A 16,394-nucleotide genomic window follows, 5' to 3' on the forward strand; every position below is an offset into this window, starting at 1 on the left:
ATCTAGATTGAGAGCGGTCCCAGGATCAGAATCCTGATCAGTTACGTCCGCCTCATCACCCATAGATTCATCTCGCTGGGATCCTGACCATTGAGATGAATGTGAAGGCCCGTCATAGCGAGCCCGCTTAGGCTGCCCGGGGCCATCGTCCGAGTCAGAGTCTTCACCCTGAGGTGTATATGCCCGTCCCGGAGCTTGGAGGTAATTCAGCTGAGGGGGACCAGGGGGCAATGATTGCACAGTGTCCGTGGCCTGAAGTACAGGCCTAGCTCGCAATGTGTCAAGAATTTGTGACATAGTGAGAGACATTCTGTCAGCAAAAGCTGCAAACTCAGTTCCTGTCACTTGGACAGCATTCACAGGTGGTACTGCGTTTTACGGACGACATGCTGCTGGCTCTCTGCAATGTGAGAGAGTCTATAGCCAAAGGGCGACCAGCGCTATGTAATACCAAGTATTTGTAGAAACAAAATACTAAGAATACTACTGGCACAAGAGGGGGTGAGCCCTGAGGGCTGCTTACCGCCCGCTGAATAGCGGGTAAGAGGCGCAGAATTCCTTGTCTGGGTCTCCCCGGCTCCCCTCTGCAGCTCAGCGTGTCAGCAGGAATGGCTGCCGGCGTCTGTGGAGAGGGGCGGTCCGTGGGAGTTTCCAAACAAAAGTGCGGGAAACAGTGTCCCCTCTGTGCCGATTGTGAGGGCTGGAGTATGTAAAAACGACTCCAGCCCTCGGCGCTGATGCACTGGCCAGCGTCCCGCCCCTCTCCTGACTGGCAGGTCTGGGGGCGGGAACGAACGGAAGCAGGCCGCAAAAGCCGGGGACTCGAGTTATCAGCGCGGCCGCCGTAAAAGCGCGGCCGCGCTGAAGTCCCCGGCGCACCACAAGTGCCAGCCGCGCCGCAGTCCCAGCGGCCGGCGCGACCGATTCCCAGAAGTGTGCCTGCTTCAGCGAAGCTGAATGAGGCCATGGCACAAGCGCCGTAGCGCTGATGTCCCCCGGCGCACTACAACACCCAGCATGCTGCGGTGTGAGCGCCAAATGCACGGGGACACAGAGTACCTTGAGGAAGCAGGGCCATGTCCCTGATGTACTCCGCTCCATCCAGCATCTTCTCCAGGGGCTGTAGATGGAGCCCGGTCTCAGTGCCTGGAGACCAGTAAATCCCACTTCACCCAGAGCCCTGTAAAAAGGGATGGGGAAGGAATCAGCATGTGGGCTCCTGCCGCCGTACCCGCAATGGGTACCTCAACCTTACAAACACCTCCGACATACAGTGGGGTGAGAAGGGAGCATGCTGGGAGCCCTGTATGGGCCCTCTTTTCTTCCATCCGACATAGTCAGCAGCTGCTGCTGACTAAAAACAATGGAGCTATGCGTGCGTGTCTGACCTCCTGCGCACAAAGCTAAAACTGAGGAATCCGTACTCCTACGGGAGGGTGTATAGCCAGAAGGGGAGGGGCCTTACACTTTTAAGTGTAGTTCTTTGTGCGGCCTCCAGAGGCAGTAGCTATACACCCACTGTCTGGGTCTCCCAATTAGGAGCGAAAAAGAAATGTATTTTTTTCTTCTATTTATTATCATTCTGAAAACCGAGCACTGAATTCATTGACTTGTGCTGCCATCTACTGGACAAACCTCATTAGTGCAGCCGACTAAAGGGGTGTTTTCCCGTCTAGAACATTTACAGCATCAGCCAGATCAAGGGAAGTCTGTGTATATATCTGTGTAATGTTTGAGATGGAAATAATTGTTTAATAGGAGCATACTAGGCTCATAAAAAGTGATAGCAAGTTGCTAGGTTAAACCATAATATTATAATCAGAACAAGTCCAAACTCTGAGACCCCCCACGATGCTCGGTATGGAGGGGCTGGTGGCGCTCTTTTACCACTACCGTCCCTGTGCAGATTTTCAAAGCTTCTTGGTGCATAAGCGGCCACCAGTCTGCACAGAGAATTTCCCACACAGCTTTATTTTGGTGAACAGGGAGTTTTTATTGGCACAGTATTGGATTGCAAGTCACATTTCTATTACATTTTTTTGGTGAAAGGGGGGGGGGAATTGTGGCAATGTGACCCTGAGCCCCCATGAATGTTGAAGTTACAGATGTCTGTCAGCAGGACAGCAAGTCTGTCAGCTGCTGTGTATGCGCTATACAGGTACACTCAAGATGGGGCATACATGCACGTTGAGTGACGAGAAGGGGTTAAAGTCTAAAGGTCTATTGTTCTGTTTCAGACAACAAAAAAAAAAAAGGAGGGCTGCACAAAACAGAGATAACGGCTAAGGCGGGCTTTGCACGCTGCGACATCGGTAACAATGTGTTACCGATGCTGCAGCGATAGTCCCGCCCCCGTCGCACGTTCGATATATAGTGAAAGCTGCCGTAGCGATTATTATCGCTACGGCAGCTTTACACGCACATACCTGCCGTGCGACGTCCCTCTGGCCGGCGACCCGCCTCCTTCCTTAGGGGGCGGGTCGTGCGGCGTCACAGTGACGTCACACGGCAGGCGGCCAATTGAAGTGGAGGGGCGGAGATGAGCAGGATGTAAACATCCCGCCCACCTCCGTCCTTCTCATTGCAGCCGGGAGGCAGGTAAGGTGAAGTTCCTCGCTCCTGCGGCTTCATACACAGCGATGTGTGCTGCCGCAGGAGTGAGGAACAACATCGTACCTGTCGCTCCCCCGGCATTATGGAAATGTCGGAGGCTGCAGCGATGATACGATGACGACGATTTTGCGCTCGTTCATCGTATCATCTAGGATTTACACACTACGGCATCGCAAGTGACGCCGGATGTGCGTCACTTTCGATTTGACCCCACCGACATCGCACCTGCGATGTCGTAGTGTGCAAAGCCCGCCTAAGTCATGGAGGGCCTCGGATAGGCAGTGACTTATAATGAGTATTCCACCCTCCTTGTAAATTTCACATTCAGTTGACTTCATTTTAAAATAGTAAAGCTGTGAAAATAGTTGAACATTGAAGGGGTGAGGGTTAAAATGGAAAAGAAAAAAAAAAAAAAAAAAAAAAAAAGGTTTCAGAGTATATAAGTATTAGAGGTATAAGACTTTTAAGACTTTGCGGTTGCCTCCTCTGTCCTTTTCCATGTGCTCAATTAGCACATATGGACATCATGGGGGCTCTTTCATCAGTGTACTCTATTTCTGCAGAGGAAATTATATAGAGCATTTATGAAGGCCTTCAATCTTCTTGTCATTGATAGACCCCATTTATAAAGGGGTGGATAAGACTTTGTATGCATTCGTACAGAGGCCAAAACTAGGTTCGGAGATCTGCGAAACATAGATGAATCAGACGCCTCTCACCTTCAGTTGGGCTGACATTCTCCACCAGGAATGTCACAGATTTCAGCTCTGACACCAGCCATACACAGAGTGCTGTGAAGAGCTGACACTCAGCGCCCGACTCACAGGAGCGCAGCAGAGCATCCTCACTGCATAAAGGTCCAGTATACCTGCAATAGAAATGTAGATTAGTTGCAGTACTTCAGTCATAGACAACAGCTTGTAGCTTTGTCAGCATCCCTAGCCATCTGTACAGAGACGGGCTGCAGTACCTGACAGTCCATACACAAGAGTGGCGCTATGTCTGGGGAAAAGCTTAAACATTTTTCTAATTGCATCAACTCCTTTAACACTGGTGAATCTCACAATCAGTGAGAGATCAGCTGACCCTGTGAGAAGGATCCAGCAGCTGCGTATCTGTCCTTATTGTTTTTATGCCGAACACTGTGGTAAAAATGACCTCGCAATATGATTCTCCTCATCAGTACGATTATGCTACCAAAAAAGTCAATTTTTTAATAATAATAAAAAAGAAGGGAATTTTGTTTACTTACCGTAAATTCCTTTTCTTCTAGCTCCTATTGGGAGACCCAGACAATTGGGTGTATAGCTTCTGCCTCCGGAGGCCACACAAAGTATTACACTTTAAAAAGTGTAACCCCTCCCCTCTGCCTATACACCCCCCCGTGCATCACGGGCTCCTCAGTTTTGGTGCAAAAGCAGGAAGGAGGAAACTTATAAATTGGTCTAAGGTAAATTCAATCCGAAGGATGTTCGGAGAACTGAAACCATGAACCAAAAGAACAATTCAACATGAACAACATGTGTACACAAAAAAACAACCAGCCCGAAGGGAACAGGGGCGGGTGCTGGGTCTCCCAATAGGAGCTAGAAGAAAAGGAATTTACGGTAAGTAAACAAAATTCCCTTCTTCTTTGTCGCTCCATTGGGAGACCCAGACAATTGGGACGTCCAAAAGCAATCCCTGGGTGGGTAAAAGAATACCTCGATAAAAAGAGCCGAAAAACGGCCCCCTCTTACAGGTGGGCAACTGCCACCTGAAGGACTCGCCTACCTAGGCTGGCATCTGCCGAAGCATAGGCATGCACCTGATAGTGTTTCGTGAAAGTGTGCAGGCTCGACCAGGTAGCCGCCTGACACACCTGCTGAGCCGTAGCCTGGTGCCGCAATGCCCAGGACGCACCCACGGCTCTGGTAGAATGGGCCTTCAGCCCTGAAGGAATCGGAAGCCCAGAAGAACGGTAGGCTTCAAGAATCGGTTCCTTGATCCACCGAGCCAAGGTTGACTTGGAAGCCTGCGACCCCTTACGCTGGCCAGCGACAAGGGCAAAGAGCGCATCCGAACGGCGCAGGGGCGCCGTGCGAGAAATGTAGAGTCTAAGTGCTCTCACCAGATCTAACAAGTGCAAGTCCTTTTCACATTGGTGAACTAGATGAGGGCAAAAGGAAGGTAAGGAGATATCCTGATTGAGATGAAAAGGGGATACCACCTTAGGGAGAAATTCCGGGACCGGACGCAGAACCACCTTATCCTGGTTAAACACCAGGAAGGGAGCTTTGCATGACAGCGCTGCTAGCTCAGACACTCTCCGAAGTGATGTGACTGCCACTAGGAAGGCCACCTTCTGCGAAAGGCGTGATAGAGAGACATCCCGCATCGGCTCGAAAGGTGGTTTCTGAAGAGCCGTTAGCACCCTGTTAAGATCCCAGGGTTCCAGCGGACGCTTGTAAGGTGGGACTATGTGGCAAACTCCCTGCAGGAACGTGCGGACCTGCGGAAGCCTGGCTAGACGCTTTTGAAAAAACACGGAAAGCGCCGATACTTGTCCCTTGAGAGAGCCGAGAGACAAACCCTTATCCATTCCGGATTGAAGGAAAGAAAGAAAAGTGGGTAAGGCAAACGGCCAGGGGGTAAAACCCCGATCAGAGCACCAGGATAAGAAGATCCTCCAAGCCCTGTGATAGATCTTGGCGGACGTTGGTTTCCTGGCTTGTCTCATAGTGGCAATGACATCTTGAGATAACCCTGAGGACGCTAGGAGCCAGGACTCAATGGCCACACAGTCAGGTTGAGGGCCGCAGAATTCAGATGGAAAAATGGCCCTTGAGACAGCAAGTCTGGTCAGTCTGGGAGTGCCCACGGTTGACCCACCGTGAGGTGCCACAGATCCGGGTACCACGACCTCCTCGGCCAGTCTGGAGCGACGAGGATGGCGCGGCGGCAGTCGGACCTGATCTTGCGCAACACTCTGGGCAGCAGTGCCAGAGGAGGAAATACATAAGGCAGTCGAAACTGCGACCAATCCTGAACTAATGCGTCCGCCGCCAGAGCTCTGATCTTGAGACCGTGCCATGAATGCCGGGACTTTGTTGTTGTGCCGAGACGCCATAAGGTTGACGTCCGGCGTTCCCCAGCGGCAACAGATCTCTTGAAACACGTCCGGGTGAAGAGACCATTCCCCTGCGTCCATGCCCTGGCGACTGAGAAAGTCTGCTTCCCAGTTTTCTACGCCCGGGATGTGAACTGCGGAGATGGTGGAGGCTGTGGCTTCCGCCCACAGCAGAATCCGCCGAACTTCTTGGAAGGCCTGACGACTGCGTGTGCCGCCCTGGTGGTTGATGTACGCGACCGCCGTGGCGTTGTCCGACTGTATGCGGATCTGTCTGCCCTCCAGCCACCGATGGAATGCCTTTAGGGCTAGATACACTGCCCTTATCTCCAGAACATTGATCTGAAGGGAGGACTCTGTCGGAGTCCAGGTTCCCTGAGCCCTGTGGTGGAGGAAGACCGCTCCCCACCCTGACAGACTCGCGTCCGTCGTGACCACAGCCCAGAATGGGGGCAGGAATGATTTTCCCTTCGACAAGGAAGTGGGAAGAAGCCACCACTGAAGAGAGGTTTTGGCTGCCAGTGAAAGAGAGACGTTCCTGTCTAGGGACGTCGACCTCCTGTCCCATTTGCGGAGAATGTCCCATTGAAGTGGACGCAGATGAAACTGCGCAAAGGGAACTGCCTCCATTGCTGCCACCATCTTCCCTAGGAAGTGCATGAGGCGCCTCAAGGGGTGTGACTGGGTCCGAAGGAGAGAGTGCACCCCTGTCTGCAGCGAACGCTGTTTGTCCAGCGGAAGCTTCACTATCGCTGAGAGAGTATGAAACTCCATCCCGAGGTAAGTCAGTGATTGGGTCGGTGTCAATTTTGACTTTGGGAAATTGATGATCCACCCGAACCTCTGGAGAGTCTCCAGAGCAATGGTCAGGCTGTGTTGACATGCCACCCGGGAGGGTGCCTTGACTAGGAGATCGTCTAAGTAAGGGATCACCGAGTGGCCCTGAGAGTGTAGGACCGCCACCACGGATGCCATGATCTTGGTGAAGACCTGTGGGGCTGTCGCCAGGCCAAAAGGCAGTGCCACAAACTGAAGGTGTTCATCCCCGATGGCGAAACGCAGGAAGCGCTGATGCTCTGGTGCAATCGGCACATGGAGATAAGCATCCCTGATGTCGATTGAGGCTAGGAAGTCTCCTTGGGACATCGAGGCGATGACAGAGCGGAGAGATTCCATCCGGAACCGTCTGGTTCTCACGTGTCTGTTGAGCAGTTTGAGGTCCAGAACGGGGCGGAATGATCCGTCCTTTTTTGGCACCACGAACAAGTTGGAGTAAAAACCGCGACCACGTTCTTGAATGGGAACGGGAATCACAACTCCTTCTGCCTTCAGAGTGTTCACCGCCTGAAAAAGTGCATCGGCTCGCTCAGGGGGCGGAGATGTTCTGAAGAAACGAGTCGGAGGACGAGAGCTGAGCTCTATCCTGTAACCGTGCGACAGAATGTCTCTCACCCATCGGTCTTGGACATGTGGCCACCAGGCGTCGCAAAAGCGGGAGAGCCTGCCACCGACTGAGGATGCGGTTTGGGGAGGCCGAAAGTCATGAGGAGGCCGCCTTGGAGGCGGTTCCTCCGGCGGTCTTTGGAGGACGTGACTTAGACCGCCATGCAGAAGAGTTCCTCTGGCCCTTCTCTGACCTGTTGGACGTGGAGGATTGGGACCTGGCTGAGGGCCGAAAGGACCGAAACCTCGATTGAATTTTTCGTTGCTGAGGTTTGTTTGGTTTGGACTGGGGTAAGGACGAGTCCTTACCCTTGGATTGTTTAATAATTTCATCCAATTGCTCGCCAAACAAACGGTCGCCAGAAAATGGCAAACCGGTTAAGAACTTCTTGGAAGCAGAGTCTGCCTTCCATTCGCGTAGCCACATGGCCCTGCGGACTGCCACCGAATTGGCGGACGCTACCGCTGTACGGCTTGCTGAGTCCAGGACGGCGTTCATGGCGTAGGACGAAAAGGCCGATGCCTGAGAAGTCAAAGACACAACTTGCGGAGCAGAGGTACGTGTGACTGCATTAATCTCAGACAGACAAGCTGAGATAGCTTGGAGTGCACACAGCGGCTGCAAAGGCCGGAGCAAAAGACGCGCCTATGGCTTCATAGATGGATTTCATCAGGAGCTCTATTTGCCTGTCAGTGGCATCCTTGAGCGATGAACCATCTGCCACTGATACTACGGATCTAGCCGCCAGTCTAGAGACTGGAGGATCCACCTTGGGACACTGAGCCCAACCCTTAACTACGTCAGCGGGGAAGGGGTAACGTGTGTCATTAAGGCGCTTAGTGAAGCGCTTGTCCGGAAATGCTCTGTGCTTCTGGACAGCATCTCTGAAGTTAGAGTGATCGAAAAACGCACTCCGTGTACGTTTGGGAAACCTAAACTGGTGTTTCTCCTGCTGTGAAGCCGACTCCTCTATAGGTGGAGTTGGGGGAGAAAGATCTAGCACCTGGTTGATGGACGCTATAAGGTCATTTACTATGGCGTCCCCTTCAGGTGTATCAAGATTGAGAGCAACGTCAGGATCAGAGCCCTGAGCTGCGACCGCCGCCTCATCCTCCAGAGAGTCCTCATGCTGCGACCCCGAACAGCGTGATGAAGCCGGGGAAGGTTCCCAGCGAGCCCGCTTAGCCGGTCTGGGACTGCGGTCCGTGTCGGAGTCCTCCCCGTGGGACCTAGGTGTCACCCCAGGAGCACTCTGCTGCACCGACCGAGAGGGGCCTGGGGGCGATGAACTCACAGTGCCCGGGGCCTGTGTGACCGATCTGGACTGCAAGGCTTCTAGTATCTTAGCAGACCATCTGTCCATAGACTGAGCCATGGATTGTGAAAGCGACTCAGAGAGTTTCTCAGCCAAAACTGCAAACTCTGTCCCTGCCACCTGGACAGTGGAAGCCGGCGGTTCTACCTGAGTCGGGGGTCCCACCAGTGCCCGAGGCTCCGGCTGAGTGAGTGCCACAGGGGCCGAGCATTGCACACAGTGAGGGTAGGTGGAACCTGCAGGTAACATAGCCGCACAAGAGGTACAGGTTGCAAAATAAGCCTGTGCCTTGGCACCCTTGCTCTTTGCGGACGACATGCTGTAGTCTCCTCTGAGAGTGATCACTGAGGGTATATAGCCAAAAGCAAAACAATGCGGCCGAACAGAGAAAATGTATACAAATATATATATATATACACTTCGGCACCCAAGGGGGGCCAGCACCGGGTAACCGGTGTGGCTTACCGACCGCCCAAAGCGGTTGTGTGTCCACCAGATTCCCTGCCTGGGCCTCCCAGAGCTGTAGAGCTCGTTCTGAAATCCTCCACCGGCAGAAGTGATTGTAAATATGGCTGCCAGAGTTCTCAGGGGAGGAGGGAGCCGTGGGCGTGACTAATAAAGTGCGGGAATCTGGTGCCCCACAGTGCTCAGTGAGGGGGGAGGAGAACACCTAAGTATGCTCCAGCCCTCACTGCCGACGTCCAGTCGACCGTCCCGCCCTTACCCCTGACTGGCAGGCCCGGGGGCGGGAGTTATGGTACTAGGCCGCAGAAGCCGGGGACTAAATTTAATAACGCGGCCGGCAAACAGGCGCGGTCGGCGCGGTAGTCCCGGTCGTCACAAAAAAACAGCAGCCGCTGCAGCGTCTGTAACACAGGCGCTCCATGCACCGTCCCCAAGGGGACACAGAGTACCTTATAGATGCAGGGCCTGTCCCTGATGATACTCAGTCTCCTGTCCGTCAGATTCCCCCAGGGGCTGCGGAGGGAGCCCGGTCCCAGTGAATGGTGACCGGTTAGGATCCCACTTCTCCCAGAGCCTCTAAGGGATGGGGGAAGGACAAACGGCATGTGGCTCCAGCCTTTGTACCCGCAATGGGTACCTCAACCTTAACAGCACCGCCGACTTAGTGGGGTGAGAAGGGAGCATGCCGGGGGCCCTGTTAGGGCCCTCTTTTCTTCCATCCGACACAATCAGCAGCTGCTGCTGACTAAAATGGGAGCTTGAGTGAATGTGTGCCTCCTTCAACACAAAGCATAAAACTGAGGAGCCCGTGATGCACGGGAGGGTGTATAGGCAGAGGGGGGGTTACACTTTTTAAAGTGTAATACTTTGTGTGGCCTCCGGAGGCAGAAGCTATACACCCAATTGTCTGGGTCTCCCAATGGAGCGACAAAGAAATATTATTTTAGTGATGTAAAAATGTGAAATTTATAAAGAAAAAAAAATTGGGGGGTGGGGGGTTGTGTCATTTTTTGAGACCTTGAACAGTTTCATTTTTTAGTTAATGGAGCCATGTGATGACTTATTTTTTGTGGACTGAGACTGTTTTTATTGATACCAAATTGGGATAGATATGATATTTTGATCACTTGTTGCAGCATTTTTTTGTGGTATTGCAGAGACATAAAACAAAATAACTTAACTTAGGCGTCCTTGAATATTTTCTGTTTACTAATCGGGTTATTTTTAGATCTCGATAGTCTGGGCTTTTCTGAATGCGGAGATACCAAATATATTTTTTTATTATATTTATTTTTAATAGGGAAAAGGGCGTTTTGAACTTGTATGTTTTTATTTATTTTTTCAGATTGTTTACATTTTTATTTTTTTTTCCTGTACCTGTTAGCCTCCTTAGGAGATTATAACCTGCGATCATCAGATTGCTTGAGCTATATACCACAGTATAGCTGCATATAATGAAAATAATGGTCTCTTTTTGAAGTCACAGGCAGGTTTCAAGTGGTGTCTGTAATACCAGGCACAGGGGTCTTCAGCAGGCCCCGGCTGTCATAGCAATGACAGGCACAGGGGTCTTCAGCAGGACCCCGGCTGTCATGGCAACGACTGGCACAGGGGTCTTCAGCAGGACCCCGGCTGTCATGGCAACGACTGGCACAGGGGTCTTCAGCTGGACCCCGGCTGTCATGGCAATGACAGGCTCAGGGGTCGACAGGCACAGGGGTCTTCAGCTGGACCCCGGCTGTCATGGCCACAACAGGCACAGGGGTCTTCAGCTGGACCCCGGCTGTCATAGCAACGACAGGCACAGGGGTCTTCATCAGGACCCCATCTGTCATAGCAACGACAGGCACAGGGGTCTTCATCAGGACCCCATCTGTCATAGCAACGACAGGCACAGGGGTCTTCATCAGGACCCCATCTGTCATAGCAACGACAGGCACAGGGGTCTTCATCAGGACCCCGGCTGTCATAGCAACGACAGGCACAGGGGGCTTCAGCAGGACCCCGGCTGTCATAGCAACGACAGGCACAGGGGGCTTCAGCAGGACCCCGGCTGTCATAGCAACGACAGGCACAGGGGGCTTCAGCAGGACCCCGGCTGTCATAGCAACGACAGGCACAGGGGGCTTCAGCAGGACCCCGGCTGTCATAGCAATGACAGGCACAGGGGGCTTCAGCAGGACCCCAGCTGTCATAGGAACTTAACGGTCACCCGCGATCATGTTAATGGTAGCAATGAAAAACAACACAAAAAAAAACCTCCCCAAAAATAACATTATTTTTTCACTGCTATAAATGTTTTGGTCCTCCAATAATGGAGCCATTGCGAGAGCTACGTTTTTGTTTTTTTGCTTGTTGAGTTTGTTTTATATTGAGATATATATTTATTTTTATATATATTTTTATTTTTATTTTTTTTTTACACAAAGTTTTCAACTTTTTTTTAACCAATAACATCAAGAAACAATTGGTATCGCCACAATCACACGGACATGGGGAATCCAATTATTGAGTCCCTTTTCCCACACAATGGCCACAAATTATGGCCCTCATAAAGGTGAGGAAAAAAACCATAAATTCATGAAAAAAATAGTTCTTAAGAACTACAACTCCAAGCATGTACACATGTACAGCAGGCGCTTCCCACAGGTTAGTTAGTACTATAAGTCCCAGCATGCCCCCCCTCAGCCTCCATTGTTGTTGCTCTCTCACCCGAGCTCCTGCAGCAGCGCGGCCGCCTCTCTCAGTGCAGTCTCCGTCTCTCCTCCGTCCCCCACCTCCATCTTCTCCTCCTCTTCTGCCTCCAGCTCTTCACTTCCGCATTCACTCATCGTCTCACTCACCTGGAGGCAGGTTTGTGCTGCTTCCTACTGTCGCTTAGCAACCGTCACCGTCGCATTTATTTTACATCACGCGAATCCACCAATCAGATGGCTTTCTTTATCAGCGGGAATTGTCGAACTTTATTGACAGTCTGAATGTGCGAACAATCCCTGTGTGAGGTGAAATTTCCCGCGCAGTGACGTCACGGCTCCCTAGTGATATGTTTTATATACCTGTGTAGTCACTGGCGTATAGTCATAAATAATTATGCATATCATTATTTTTTCTGTTTTTGTCTAATTAATACTTGTGTAAAATGAAAAATAAAACTTTTAATTTTGACACTGAACAAAAAAAGCTCCTATTCCCTGACATTTGAGGCTCAAATAAATTTGGTGAATGTCCAAAGGGTTTTCAGAAAATGGAGGCCTCTCAGGAGTTCTGAAAGAGGACACAAATCACTCTTTTCTTCAGCTGCGTTGGTGGTGTTTTTTTTTCCACCTCAGTATGTCATTTAGTTGAGCATTTTTGCTGCGTTATATTTTTATTTAATCAATTGAAGGAAAAAAAAACTAAAAAAAACCATAAAAATGTAGTGTTTTATCTCAAAAGACTCATGCAGACGCTGAGGAAAAAAAGTGCTGTGAGAACATTACAGAAAACGCCATAATGGGAAAAAAAAATCAGAACTGCAGAATTGCCTTTTTTCACTCGTCGTACCTGTCGCGCCCAGGGATATGGGGTACTCGGTCCCGGGCGGTGTATGTCTGGGGAACGTCACTCTGGTGGCCGTTGTCCGGTTCTGTGGCCTGGGCCCTTTTTGTAATGGGGGTTTAATTAAAAGGGATTAAAATAATATTATTATTATTATTTATTATTATAGCGCCATCAATTCCATGGCGCTTTACATGTGAAAGGGGTATACATAATAGGGACAAGTACAATAATCATAAACAGTACAAGACACAGACAGGTACAGGAGGAGAGAGGTCCCTGCCCGCGAGGGCCACAGTCTACAAGGGATAGGTGAGGATACAGTAGGTTAGTGTTCATATGTGACGCCACTTGCGGTTGCGGCTATATATGTGGAGCCGCCGCTGCAGAATGTCACTACTGGGGCTGGTGTTATTTGCAGCCTGGATGGTAGGCCCTCCGCAAGCAAGCCAGGCCCCAGAGGATGGGTGATGTGACAGGTGTTAGAAGAAGGTAGTCCACACCAAAGTTCAGTGCAACTGGTTTTTACTCACTGCTGGTTGGTGATAACTGGTTGCCCAAGGCCAGCTGGTTTCACCTCCAAGTCCCCTTCGTTCCAGTGCCAGTTTGGATCTCTGGTACCTTCCTCCCCTGCACCTGTCTCTGGTAAATGGGTCCCCGTAGCGTAGAGCAACTGGGGGTCCCCGTCCGGTGGTTTGTCCACTTCTGTTGCCTGACGGTAGCGTGAACCCTGTAGGGTTCGAGTCTCTGGTCCTGTCCCTGGTTCTCCCTTTGCTACTGAGTCTTCGGATTTTTAGGGTCAGCGAGGTCCTTGATGGCCCCCTCGCTGTACAGGTGTTAACAGGTCAGCTTAGAGCTCTTTCCTGTCCTAGGATCCTGTACCCCGTCGGTGCGTAGTTCCGGGAGTACGCCACTGTACTCCACCGGCAACTACTCTCCTGGATACCAGGTCACTGTTAACCCGAGTCAGGACGTCACTTCGCTTCCACCTTAACTCCTCTCCTGATACAGTCCGATCCTCTGTCCTCACTCCTCCTCTGTCACAGCTCAACTTACTACTCTCCACAGTTCGCCCCACCCACCTGGTCAACTAGTGGACTGGACTGGCTCCACCTCTAGGCGGCCATCCATTGGTCCGACCCTAGCTATGTACCATTGTATGGGGGAATGTTGGGGAAAACTGGGATTACCTGGGATTTTGGTGTTACCGGCAGTGGATCTCCGGGTCCTTAAGGGGGAGGCCCTGCATCCTTGTTACATACCTTTACCAAAAACTGCAATCAAAACATGGTTTGTACTCCAAAATGATATGTGTCACCTCAACACCCATAAAAACGTGCCCTTCACTGCATGTCTAGACAGGAAGGAACGGCCAGGTTCACTGAAGTATTTTCTGGTAACAGTATTTGGTCTTCAGTGATCGATCTTCGTGTTCCTCCTGTATTTGGTGGTTGGTATTAGGGTTACTCCTGTAGTCGGGCTTCAAATTCTTCCTGAGTGCAGTAGTCAGTATTCGGGTTTCTCCTAAAGTCGGTCTTTGAGTTGTTCCTAAAGTCGGTGGTCGGTATTTGGGGTCCTCCTGAAGTCGGTCTTTGGGTTGCTCGTAAAGTCGGTGGTCTGTATTTGGGTTCCTCCTAAAGTCGGTTTTCAGGTTCCTCCTGAAGTTGGTGGGTGGTATTCGGGTTCCTCCTAAAGTCGGTCTTCAGGTTCCTCCTGAAGTTGGTGGGTGGTATTCAGGTTCTTCCTGAAGTCAATGGTTGGTATTTCAATTCCTCCAGAAGTCAGTCTTTGAGTTCATCCTGAGGTTGGTGGCCTGTATTCAGGTTCCACCTGAAGTCGATGGTCATATTTTAGTATTCAGTTATGGGGTTGGTCCTGAAGTCAGTTTTAGGATTCCTTCTGAAGTTGGTGCTCGGTATTCATTCAGGTTCCTCCTGAAGTCAGTACTTGGGTTCCTCCTGAAGTCAGTCTTCGGATTCCTCTAGAAGTCAGTGGTTGGTCTTCGTGTCCTCCTAAAGTCGATGATCGGTATTTGGATATCAGTCTTCGGGTTCGTCCAGAAGTCAGTCTTCGGGTTCCTCTTGAGGTCGATGGTCGGTATTTGGGTTCTTCCTGAAGTAGGTATCACTCAGTCCTTCTGTACCACCCCGGTGTTGGTCGGGCTGCTCGGGTCCGGGATCATGGTGGCGCGAGGGGGCCCGGACCTGGGTTGGCGGACACTTGGATCCGTAAAAGGGGGGTATTTACAGGGGATAAGTTCGTGACGCCACCTGTGGGTTGCAGTAATGGGAGTACCGCCGCTGCTGTAAGGAGTACCGGGGCAGATGGAGTTAAGCAGCCTGATGTTAGTCCCTCCACAGGTAGGCATGGCCCCGGGCTCAGGGGTATTGGAGTTTATTCGGGAGCGCAGGGTGCAGGGGAGCAGGGTACTCACTGTGGCTAATCGTGGTGCAGGATGAGGATTATAAAGTAGACACACACGCTGCAAGTAAACCAAGTCCTCTGTGTGCCACAGTCACTACGGGGAAGCCTGTCCAGGTCTCAGCCCACCAATGTCACTTGATGATCCGGAGCCCACCTCCATACACAATTTTGTTGTCTGTCTGTGGCCCCTCGGCTTGAAGCTGTTAGGGCCCTGCTACCCTTGTGAAGTGTAGCTGTGCTCTTGGGAGCTGGCACTTGGGACATCAGTGGGCTGCTTTTGGCTGGAAAACCCTGTCTCCCGCATTGTGCTAATGCCCCCAATCTCGGAGATCTGTGGAAAGGTCCCTGAAGGTCTCCTTTCTCTGCAGGTTAATTGCCAGGTCGTTGAATCGGCTCCTGACCTAGGGTCCTGTACCCAGTCGTGCTTCGTACTGTTAAGTTTCCTTTGGGCTTGCTTGTGCCGACAGTCCTCCTAGACTGTGTCCGTCGCACCCTTTCCAATGTCACTGCCACCGGTCCCCGACTCCTCTGGTCCCGGACCACCGTCTGCGACCCAACCACGGTCTAGCTCCCCGGGAGATCACTCTCCCCAACTCCTCTCTCCTTGAGGGCTCTCACTCCACTCCTCTCTACTACTCTACTGAACTGAACTGACTCACTTCCCTCCCACCAGTCTGCCTGACCCCTAGGTGGGTGGCCCTTTTCCAGCTAGACCAACCCACTGGTTGTGAGGTGTTGATTGGAATTTGTGCTGCTGTTGGTAGTGACACCGGTTTCTTAGGAACCTGGAACCATGGGGGGTAGGCTCTGCACCCTGGGTAAGGATGCAGTACCCTGTGGCACCCTGATGTACTCAGGGGCGCCACACTTCTCCAGTGTCAGGTCTCTACTCGGTACTTCTACGGTAATAGCCGGTATCTTCGTCTGCTTTGTTGCTCAAACGTCTGTGTCTTTCCAAGTCTTGACACCAACACCGCCCCTCTTTGCTGTCCCGACCTTTTTTATTTTGGAATTGCGCCACAGCGCTGCGTCCTCTTCAAGTGCTTCCCTCAAGAAAACACGCTCTCAATTGTTCAATTTCCACCTCCTCAATCCAACCAACAGATGGAGATGTTTACTGGCGAATACTGTGATGTGTTGGCTGAGTGCATTTTCTGTTCACCACTCCCTTACATTCCTCCTCTCTTTTAACTTCAGAAGGCAGGAGAAAAGCAAGTTTAAATACCGCGCCAAACCACAGGAGTCCAGATGATGTTGGTAAATCCCTATTCTTTATTTTCACAAGTCTACGCGTTTCAGAGACATATCCGTCCCCTTCCTCAGGACAATGTAAAGAGAATACTAGTTAGTTAGTATTCTCTTTATATTGTCCTGAGGAAGGGGACGGATATTTCCCTGAAATGCGTAGACCTGTGAAAATAAAGAAAAGGGATTTACCAACATCATCTGGACTCCTGTGGTTTGGCGCGGTATTTAAACCTGCTTTT

The 16,394-nt window shown here is 51.2% G+C and overlaps 1 protein-coding gene across 1 annotated transcript in view; it reads right to left on the bottom strand.

Annotated features, from left to right (window-relative positions):
• Positions 1 to 11,844, bottom strand: part of FAM98C (family with sequence similarity 98 member C) — a 70,512-nt gene extending 58,668 nt beyond the window's left edge. Inside the window, exons 1-2 of the mRNA XM_075323526.1 lie at positions 11,659 to 11,844; positions 3,333 to 3,481 (exon numbers count right to left, since the gene is read on the bottom strand). Coding sequence (XP_075179641.1) covers positions 3,333 to 3,481; positions 11,659 to 11,777 — 268 coding nt within the window. The 5' untranslated portion in view covers positions 11,778 to 11,844. The remainder of the gene's footprint in view (positions 1 to 3,332; positions 3,482 to 11,658) is intronic.
• Between the last annotated feature and the right edge of the window lie 4,550 nt (positions 11,845 to 16,394).

Source organism: Anomaloglossus baeobatrachus, chromosome 9 (assembly GCF_048569485.1).
Source record: "Anomaloglossus baeobatrachus isolate aAnoBae1 chromosome 9, aAnoBae1.hap1, whole genome shotgun sequence".
NCBI lineage: Eukaryota > Metazoa > Chordata > Amphibia > Anura > Aromobatidae > Anomaloglossus > Anomaloglossus baeobatrachus.